This window comes from Gavialis gangeticus, unplaced genomic scaffold (genome assembly GCF_001723915.1).
Source record: "Gavialis gangeticus isolate Ggan-Ray unplaced genomic scaffold, GavGan_comp1, whole genome shotgun sequence".
NCBI lineage: Eukaryota > Metazoa > Chordata > Crocodylia > Gavialidae > Gavialis > Gavialis gangeticus.
In genome coordinates, this window is record NW_017729004.1 from 61241558 (window position 1) to 61252417 (window position 10860).

At 40.4% G+C, this 10860-nt stretch overlaps 1 protein-coding gene across 5 annotated transcripts in view; it reads right to left on the reverse strand.

Annotated features, from left to right (window-relative positions):
- Window positions 1-10860, reverse strand: part of ICA1 (islet cell autoantigen 1) — a 159000-nt gene that overhangs the window by 34753 nt on the left and 113387 nt on the right. For all 5 annotated transcript variants that reach the window (XM_019508477.1, XM_019508475.1, XM_019508476.1 and 2 more), the window contains 2 exons: window positions 8601-8726; window positions 8330-8428 (listed from right to left, as the gene is read on the reverse strand). In XM_019508477.1, coding sequence (XP_019364022.1) covers window positions 8330-8428; window positions 8601-8726 — 225 coding nt within the window. The remainder of the gene's footprint in view (window positions 1-8329; window positions 8429-8600; window positions 8727-10860) is intronic.

Below are 10860 nucleotides of genomic sequence, written 5' to 3' on the forward strand. Positions count from 1 at the left end.
TGCCCTCCCTGGGCTACTCCCTTATCCCTGGCCCCAGGAGCTTTGTCAATAGCTCCCCAAGGCTCAGGGCCCCACCCCCCTGTAGCACTCCAACTCCTATATGCAGCCTCAGACCTCCAAGCAAATCACCCCACACCTACCCACCTTCCTCCACACACACCCACCCACCTTCCTCCACACCCCTTCCCACCCTCTTCCTGCAAACACCACATCCCCCCATCACACAACCATCATGTGTGAAGAAAACCAAAAGTACACATCAACACATATAGGTATTTATAATTTATTTTATCATGATGATAGAGACACTGGTAGGCTTCCACACTGCTTTAACATTGTAAATATACAAATAAAGCGTTGCCCAACTGATCACTGTCTCTCTTTCTCAAGGGGGGGGGGTGTGTACGTGTGTGTGTAGAGTGGTCTTCTGTTTTAATTCTGGCAAAACATGCATTTTGGGGTATTTTTAAAAATGGATTTGGGATGCTGCTGCAGCAGTCCAGCTGGCACAAGGCGTAGTGCCCCCAGGTACCAAGTGACTGGGCCCCAGAAGCTCCTGAGAGCAAGTAGCCCTGAGCTGCTTGCCAGGGCAGCTTTTTGTATGGATGGGGCCAGGACAGGGCAGCATTTTATACTGCTGGGGACAGCACAGGTGCTGGCCCCAGGCTCTAGCTCCCCCTGGCTGCAGATCTGGGAGAAGCCAGCCAGGGTTATTTTGCTCCAAGTGTCACAATTTGCTCCACAACAAATTGCATGTCTGATCACATGCACCAAGGCAAAAAGCCCTGGCTCAAATTTGCATCGCTTCTATTTGAGCTGCTGCAAGCGCACGTGTTTGCATGTGTGGACGTTCCCATGACCTCTGGCTCCTCTGAAACCCAGAGAGGTTCCTGCTGTAAATTATGCAAGTCCCAAGGAGCTCTCTAAATCAACTGCAGTAGTTCCTTAGACTACCCTATTGTCTGAATCTCTGCAACTGTGTGTGCTTTGGCCTTTCCCTGGGCACTCCTCTTTCCAATCCTGATTCACTTCTGGTGTACAGCTACACCAGGGCTTGTGTGTCTTCTGCAGTACTAACCCTTGCTGAACATGGGGTTTTAGAGCTTATTTATAGCTAGCACAGTAGTTCCTTGTTTATATCTCATTACCATTTCTCTGCAACACCTGTCACTCCTTTTGCACATATTTATTTGAATTCAATATATTGAAGTTTGCCTTATGACTTTTCAAACTGTAGTTAAAATATTGTATGTGCAGCACCAGACTATATGCACTCCCTTTAAAGGTTAAAAGGTAGTTCAGTGGAAGAAAATTCCACAGCACATTCCCCAAGACAAGTACAGAAAAAATGCAGGAATCATTTTCCTACCAGCTGTTTCACTAACCTAATATCGTCCATCATTGCTATTTCAAGAAATACATTTCATAGGATGAGGAAAAACACAAAGGAAGTAGCATACAGAAATGGAACTCACAAGTATCTTGGAAAGGAAACATCATGATAATAATGGGAGTTACTATTTCCTGTATTAGGAATATAAATATAGCACTGAAACACAGACCTAAATTAAAAATGGAAATTATGCTGAATGACAATGTTTTAAAACTGACAGCCAATTTTGATTAAATAAACCAATTTAACTAATTATTGTGACATTCAGGTAGCATTCCCTCCAATTCAGCTAGCAAATAATATATATATTTTTCTTTTTCCACCCCATTATGAGCACTAAGATTTTTCTGAAAGAAATCAGTGGGCTAGGGAGTGGGTACTAAACTAATTTAAAAATTAAGTTAACAAGCAAAAGTTTAACAGGTTGGCCTACCGAACATAAGTCTATAGTATGCAACTGCACAAAAGCAAAGCAGACATTGATTATCTTTGGTGGGCTATGATGGAGAGATAAACATTCTCTCATCTTAAAGACAGAGTTCAGCACGTGTACGGATGTACAAACGCAGCTAAATCTAAAGACGAGACAAGGACTGTTAGGCAATTTAGTTTCTATAGGCAACAGCAAATAAGGTAGCGACTTGGCTAATATTGTTGATTATGACTGTGGGCATTTATACGCATACATTTTTGTGCTCTGAAGCATGGAGATCCGGAGCACCAGAGCAGACTCAGTTAATCCAGTCTGCTCCCCATGTGAGCTGACGTGCACTGTGCTGCATCGCATGCGGTTGTATAAGTGGCAAAATGCACATCAGCATCAAGAAAGTGGCAGCTGTACACTTTTGAACTAAAACATCTTTGATGTGTTTTAGTTCAAAAGTGCACTGCTGCCACTTTCTCAGCGCTGACGTGCATTTCACTGCTTACACAACTGCATGTGTTATGGCATAGGCATTTGTGCACACGCCTATGAGATTATGATTATATTTAGCCACCTTTGACTTTCCAGCCTGAATGACCCGGTACCCATTTGTAACTGGATCAACTGGGGACAGTCTTTGGGAAAAGTTTGCAGTCAGGGTTGAACTTCACAAGAAGACTTAACCACTCTGTCACCTTGCCCCTACATACCTAAAGAGCCCAATTTAATTGAAGTGTGCTTCATTGAAGCCCAAAAAACAACACATACTGAATCAAAGCTGATTTGATTCTGAATAGGCAATCTGCATAATACCATATTCTTTGGATTCAAGTGACCTTCCTGAGAGCTGTACGTTGTAGTCTCACAGTGGTATTTAAAACTTTGCTCATCTCCCCCATTTTTCCTCTAAGCAAGAATATATTATATGCATCTGGCTTCCCTGTACTCACTGGGTGCATCTACACAAGATGCCTTAATGCAGTGGACTGTTCTACTGTGCATTAGTGCATCATAGCAAAAACCATGCTAATGCACAATAAAATTAGTCTGCGCACATTAAGCATCACAAAAAAATGTTCACCTTTGCTACTGCACATTAGCACAGCTACTGTGCCTTTATCTAGTCCCTCATATTAGAGGGCATTTATATATGTGCTCCAGGTGTGGAAGGGGGATGCTTTTATTAAAGGGGCTCTGAGAACTCCTTTAATTAAAGCATCCAGAGCATCTTATGTATCAGTGTCCCTGTGCTTCAAAATCATGATCAAATGAGCTTTAAATAAAGCGCCCCCACCGCCATTCTGAAGCACAGAGCCGTTGCAGACTGCTGGAGTGCGGTAATTGCTGCACTCCAGCAGACTCAATTAAACAAGTCTGCTCCAATGCAGTGGAATTACAGCGCGTGAGAGCAACCTCCCTGTTTGTGTGTAGGCACTCAGAGGTACTAAACTTAATGCACGGTAGCAAAGGCACATTAATGAATGTGTAGATGTGCCCACTATGGATTAGATGCTTAAAGGTACCTAGTTACCCAAGTCCTACTTAAGTGCTGAACTGCTACTGTTTTCATAGATATGGCTCCCATTTAAGTACAACTCTTACTAGTTTAAAATTGGTTGACTTATGACTCATAAAGGAAAGAATAAACATCTGTAGGCTCAACCAAATGGAAGGAGTGAGTTAACTGGCAATTAATTAGCTTGTTGTAAAAAAAAAATCTTCTGAGGATATACCATTTGCATAAGGCAATGATTCTCAGGGTGCCACAGCACCTTGGGGTGTCTTGAGATCCTTTCAAGGGTGCCACAAAGTGCCTCACAATCTTAACACAATGTTAGGCATACAAACATGATTCATAAGCTAAACACAGAGATTTCAAATAGGAATTCATGGTGTTAAAAGTATTCTGACCTGTTGTGGTCTCTCTCAGTGTTTTGTGACAGAAAGTCTAATATATTATTTTTCCATAGTCAAAAAAGAGTAAAAATTAAAAGTTAGTATTTCCCAAGCATGCCTCAAGTCTAACAAAGGGTGCCTAAAAAGGGAGTCTAAAAAGGTTGAGAACCACTGGTATAAGGCAAGACTTATGTTTATTTCAAACTGCCCCACAGAGATCTGCTATACTGAAGAGTATCCTTACTGTTGAGAAAATCTCCATGGCATTTGAGCATGCAGTTATTGCCAGCACTTTGCCCCTGGCCATGATTCAGTTAGGTGGCAGGTGGTACAACAGTCTGAAACCTGCTTCCACTATAGCTGTCAGTCCCAGGGCTGAACAATCGATACAAATTTCCTGGTACAAAATAATTTAAAGTTTGTGATACTCAAAGAAGTAAATGATATGCTGGGACCATTACTCTCACTTTATGAGCAAAACATTACAATAGTGCCTATAGGAAGAGATGGGAAGACAAAGGAAAGGCTGGTTGAGACTAATAATCCTTCCGTTGGTCTTTTTCAGTCAGTCAGAGGTATCAAAGATGTAAGGAGTTAGGTACCATTATCTCATTTTTCAGAGAATCTGATGCATAAAAGTTATAAAAAGTTAGTGGCAGAGCTTGGAATCCTAGCCCCCTAACTCTTTAGTCCAGGGTCTTCCTGACTTCTAGGGCCTCAGGAGCAATTCAGGAAACTGGGACTTACACTACTACGTAACTTGAAACAGAAATTTAGGTCATAGTCAAATAACTATGGCAAGAAACAAAACAGTTATAGGACACAGAATGAGCTTCATGCATGACAAATAACAGTGGTAGTGTAAGCTTACATATTTGTTGTCATGCAAAATTTCAGTGGGACAGTAAAACCTTAAAAGCTCTAACAACTCAGCAGCCTGTCATTTCAAACAATACCAGACCTAAAAGATCTCTCCATATCAGGATGCACAGGGTCTATAACACATTAATAGTCATCTTTCATCAAGCATGAAACTAACAGTCAGGAAATACAGCTGCAATAGCATTATTACACTTACACTTGGAATAGACCCTGAAGCAAAGAAAACAAATGGGTTGCTTTTCATTAACAGAACTTGGCAAACATCACCAAAGACAATGTTTTCTTTCCAGAAATAATCCCAAGAGGCATTTAAGAGGCTCTTTGCTGAGGTAAACCTAACACATGAATAAATCATTAATATATTAATTTTATATTTCAAAACAAATAATTTTCCAGTGTATAATCATATCGCTAAACGAGACGGTCTATATTTAACCAAAATCGATTGCTTCCTGAAGAGTTTTTCATATACACAATGCAAAGAAAAGCTCTGGTCCGACAAATATTTATGCTTAATGTAATTCATGCAAGTAGTCCCAGTGAAGTCAATGGGATCTGTCTGAGGAAAGGCAAGTATGCATTTTCAAAAGAGTGTTTTCAAGTGCATGTGTTTAAGTGATGGCAGTGTGACAAGCACCAGATCTAAAAGTGATAGCAATCTCAAATATTTAAAAAATGTAGAGGTGCCTGACTACAACTCCCCAGTTAAATGTTTGGAAATTGGCTTAAAAAGGACAAATACTTCCATTTCTAAATTTCCCACTTTTCAATACTTTTGAAATTTCTAATAGTTGCTACTCAACTTCATCTCTCAAAAAATAATAGAAAGTGTTTTAAACTGAGTTGTGACTAATTTTTTTAGCAACAGTTTGCTTTTAAAAAGAAAATACTTTTACTTATAAAAAGCTGACAAAGATTAATTTTGAATAAAGCTGGTACAATGGAAAGGATTTTAAATAACTGGGAGTTACTTTCACTTCACTTTTTAATTTAATCTATTCATGATCCAAAATTGTAAAATAAGTCCAGCAATATAAACTGTTCAAAGTACTTGAGCATAAAACACTAATTGGAAAAATATCACATTTGGGAAGGTGAACATTGTGACAACAGCTAAAAGGAAGAAATTAATATTTGAAGTAAAAGATTATGGTAGTTAACCTTTTCAAAAACAGGTTAACTAGCACACTCTTCCATTCTAAATATTAGTTATTTTATAAAACATTTCCATGGAACTTTATCAAAGTACTGTTGTAAACACTTGTAGCAATCAGCATAGTTAAAGGATCATGGCAAAAATAAGGCCCCCTTTTCTTTTCCAAACCTTGAAGACCAGAATCACAAATAATGAGGCTTCTTATTATAAAATAAGAGCTGCACTGTGGAATATTTGCATTCATTTTTGCAACAGTGATTTGTTTTGAGAAAGACTTTTGTCATCCGTACATAACACACACACACACACACAAACTAGATCACAGCTTTCTGAGTCACTGATTCCTACATTTAGCTTATATTGAAGTGTATCAGACAAGGAGAAAAATTCAGAAGCGTCTCCCATCCCCAGCAGCAGAGATCTTTATGCACTATGTTCCATGTTCCATGTTCCACTTGTTAGTTAAGCTAGTGTTATAGTTACTTTATTATGCTTTAATAGTGTCCAGGAATGGGCTGTTAATTTATCTTTGTTTCTTTGGAAATATAGTGGAACATCAGATTTTTTATATATTTAGTTTTAGCTGTAGTAATAGAAGGCCTTACATACTCTGAAGAGATCAGATAACATTAAGACTCTCTCTGTCTCAGGAACTGCAGAGTGATTTCTAGTTTTTATAGCATATAGCACAATGTAGCTGAACTTCTTATTCTACACATGATATTCACAGATTTATAGATTGAAGGTTTAACCGGAAATTGTTTTCAGGTTTGGTTGTCTCTCTCATCAGATACCACTTATGGCAGAAGCAACTCATTCTTGACTGTTTTTGGCAGCTCTCCTACTATTTCTCCAAATCATCACTAGACTGAAACATTTATTTTCTCCCCATCCTTATGAATTCACAGACCAAATGAAATTAGCCAACTGTACGGCTACTATGCTGCACTATGACTTCTGGGCAAGGGGCTATGCTATGATAATTGAAAAAAGATGCCCAGCTTTTTGTTTCTTTAGTAAATCTCTACTTGCAATGCTGATAGTGATTTTTACATTGTGGAAGAAGAGACTATGAAAATAAGCAATGAGAGCAGAATCAGTCTGATATTCTAAGAGCAGCAATTCCATACGAATCCCCAAATTGTACTGCAAGAATCAAGAACAGTAAAAACGAGCATTTGAAAGAGTTGGTGGGACACCCAAGCGTTGAAAGTCAACCCTGGGTGCATCTACATGAGACGCTTTACTGCACAGTAGCATAGTTTACTGTGCAATAAGCACGTGCATCTAAAGTGCACATGCTTGCTGCACAGTAAACCTTGCTAACAGTGAGTAAATTTGCTACCTGCAAATGCAAATAACAAAAATAAGTTCAATTACTAACTGTGAAGTAGCGCTCATGTAGACGTCTGACCAGGAGCAAATCTGCTCCCATTTAGCCATACACCAGGGGGCGGGAGACTGTTCCCTGTCCCCAGGAGCTGCCTGCTGCTGGGCTGAGCTCTGCCACTAGAGCTTGGGCAGGAACTGTCTCTCTGCCCCAGCAGCAGGGAGCTCCAAACCCCTAACTTCAAGACCGTGATTGGGGAGCAGGGGCTGAGAGATCCTCATCTCCCAGCCCCAGCTTCACCATCACTATTGGCAGAGACAGGGAAGTCCTCATCTTCCAGCCCAAACTCCATGGTTGTGGGGCTCAGGCTGGGAAATCCTTAAGATCGTGGAACTGAGTAGAGAACAGACTCCCCACCCTGTTTCCCACACAGCTCCATGATTATGGAGCTGAGTGGGGAAACAGGCTCCCCAGCTTCCACCCTGCAATCATGGAGCAGGGGCTGGGACCTGTCCCGGTCAGGGGCAGGTCCCAACCCTGTGTCGCAATCGGGTGATTGAGGCATGAGGCTTGGGAAGAGCTTCAGGGGTGAGGCAGGTCCCTGCTACCAGGGCAGAGGGGGACAGTTCCTGCCCCAGTAGCAGGTAGCCCCCTGGGGGCAGGGAGCAATGTCCCAACCCCATATGGGAAACAGCTGTCTCCTGGCCTGGTGCTCCCTGCCAGCTCTCGGGCTAGCGGGGGGGGGGGGGGGGGGGGAGCACATATCAACACCACCCCCCTGGGTACTTGGAAGTCTAGAAAGACTTTTTAATGTGAGAAGATATTTTTTTTAATTCAGAACTTTAAAAGCAGATGCTAAAGCAATATGGTGGCCAATCTGTGGTAATTTGGAGAACAATGTCAAACTCTGGATTTTATCCCAGTTGCCCACTACTCTTTTTGGCCCTTCTTTACCTTCTTTACCATGTACTATTATACATTAATACATTAAGTAATAGCACTATACACAATAAAGGTATCTTTAACTCCTCTAAATTGCAAAAGGCTGACCAAAGTGAATTTAACAAAAAGAAATGCCAACGCATTGGGTAAGGCACATTCACAGCGACTGCTGCTGAACAATTTGTGGTAAACTCCTAAGATCTAAACATAAACCCCAAATTTGTTAATGACTTTTTCCCTCAGTTTCTATTAAATTATTCTACAGTTTGTCAAATGGACAACAAAATACATCTGTAGATTTCTTACCTTTAACATAGTGAATTCATATGGCTGATAACCTTTGAAACTTTCATGGATAGCTGCCATGGTGTGTGAGGTTTTTTCCCAGAAATGAAGAAGGGTTGTCTGTCATGGAAAGTAATATTTCAGTACAAAGCATGCAATACAACCTTTCATTCTCCCCAGATATTGAAACATTCTTAAAGTCAACAGCAAACAGTTATACTGAACTGTGTTGAAAAATATGTGCTCTGGTAACAGGAAACTAATCTTTTGCGATCAAAATATTTTTGGATACCTGATATGTTGTTAGTACATGAGACAGGAGGTTGCATCTGCTAGCTCCAAGAAGATCTACTTTCTGACAGACGTCAGTCTTCAATTTGTCAAAGTTCAGTTTTGTGTGGCGTACTTGTGCTTGCACCTTCAAATACAAAGGACATTCATTTATCAAAAGCATGACAAGGAGAGGAAGATGTGAGCAGTTTGTCATTAATAATTTAAACTTCTCTGCCTTTCATCTTTCCAGCCCAGCAGTACCTGATAAAAATCCCTAAAAAACAATTTAATTAATGCATCTTTTGAGATAATTAGGTCAGTTTAACGTAGCTCATTAAAAACCTATAGAGGTTCATTTATGCCATGTTTCAAGTGAAATGAGAATTTGGTCAACTGATCCATGACAGAATATAGCCCTTGGTATTTTCTCCTTGTCCTTTTTATTTATGAAAGGTCACTATAATAACTGAAGAAACAATTTTTATACTCATGACATGAATATAACATAGGATCACAGGACATTAAGGTTGGAGGGATCTCATTAGGTCATCCAGTCCAGCCCTCTGCCCAAAGTCTTGGCTAAAAACATCCCAGCCAAGTTTCTGTCTAACCTGCTCTTGAAAACTTCTAGGAATAGAGATTTCACAGTTTCTCCAGGTAGATGGCAATGTTCAACAACTCCTGTAATGAGAAACGTCTCCCTTATCTCAAACAAATTTACTCCTACAGCCACAGAGAAAACTATTTTTTTTTTATTATCAAATCATCCCTCAGCCTTCTCTTCCCTAGATTAAACAGTCCTAGTTCTTTCAAGCCTTTCCCCATAAGTCATACTTCCCAGACCTCTAATCATTTTTGTCAATTTCTGCTGGACTCTTTACAATCTATCCACATCTTTCTTGAAGTATGGAACCCAAAACTGAATGCAGTACTCCAGGTGGGGCCTCATCAGTGCTGAACAGAAAGGAAGAATCACTTCCCTTGATTTGCAAGAGATAGTCCAGTAGGTTGTTGGCTTATTTTTACACCAAGAGCACACTGTTGGCTCATATTCAGCTTATGGTCCATTGTAACCTTAAATATTTGTTATTATTTGTTCAATTTTGTACCAAGTTAGAATAAACAAAATCTTGACTGATGATCTACTAATATGAAACTATAATTAATGTCTAATTAAAATAAAGATAATTATCTGCTGTTATATCTATGAATAAAACTATTAAACATTTGGCTATTGGTGCTCATCACTTGAACAAGTGGTGAGAAGGCAATGCAAGATGCTCCTTGAGGACATGTCACCGGCAATGACATGTACCCAAGGAACCATGCTTCTATGATCCAAAGATGGAACAACACTCTTTAAAGAGTTCCACCATCAATGTATGATGGAAGGAGCACTTTCAGGAGCTCCTGACCTGAGATTCTAACGTTGAAGACAATACCTCTGAGGCCATTCCACAACACCCCATTTAGGGCTACCTTGTGGATCTACCAACTTATCAAGAAGTCTTGAAAGCTGTTAAACAGATGAAGAACAATAAGGTATACAGGCCCAATGGAATACCAGCTGAAATGTATCAAAAGAGCTCTTAGCAACTACATGGTGTTGTTCTGTAACAACAAAGAATCATAGAATTATAGAAAATTAGAGTTGGAAGGGACCTCAGGAGATCATCTAGTCTAATCCCCTGCTCAAAGCAGGACCAACACCAGCTACAGCATCCCAGCTAAAGCTTTGTCCACCCAGGTCCTAAAAACATCCAAGGATGGAGATTCTACAACTTCTTTGTGTAGCCTGTTCCAATGCTTTACTACCCTTCTGGTGAGGAAGTTTTTCCTAGTATCTAAGCTAAACTTCCCCTGCTGCAACTTGAGACCATTGCTCCTTGTTCTGACATCTGCCACCACTGAAAAAAGCCTAGCTCCATCCTCTTTGTAACCATACTTCAGGTAACTGAACACTGCTATTAAATCCTCACTCTCTTCTCTTTTCCAGGCTAAATAAGCCCATTTCTCTCAGCTTCTCATAAGTCATGTTCCCCAGCCCTCTAACCATTTTTGTTGCCCTCTGCTGGATTTTCTCCAATTTATTCATATGCTTTCTGTAAGGAGGTGGGGGGAAGGGGCAAACCGGACACAGTACCCCAGATGTGGCTTCACCAGTGCCGAATAGGAGGGGAAGAATCACTTCCTTCAATCTGCTGGCAACATCCCTACTAAAGCAGCCAAGCATGTTGTTAGCCTTCTTCGCAAGAAGAATGCCCTGTAAACTCATATTG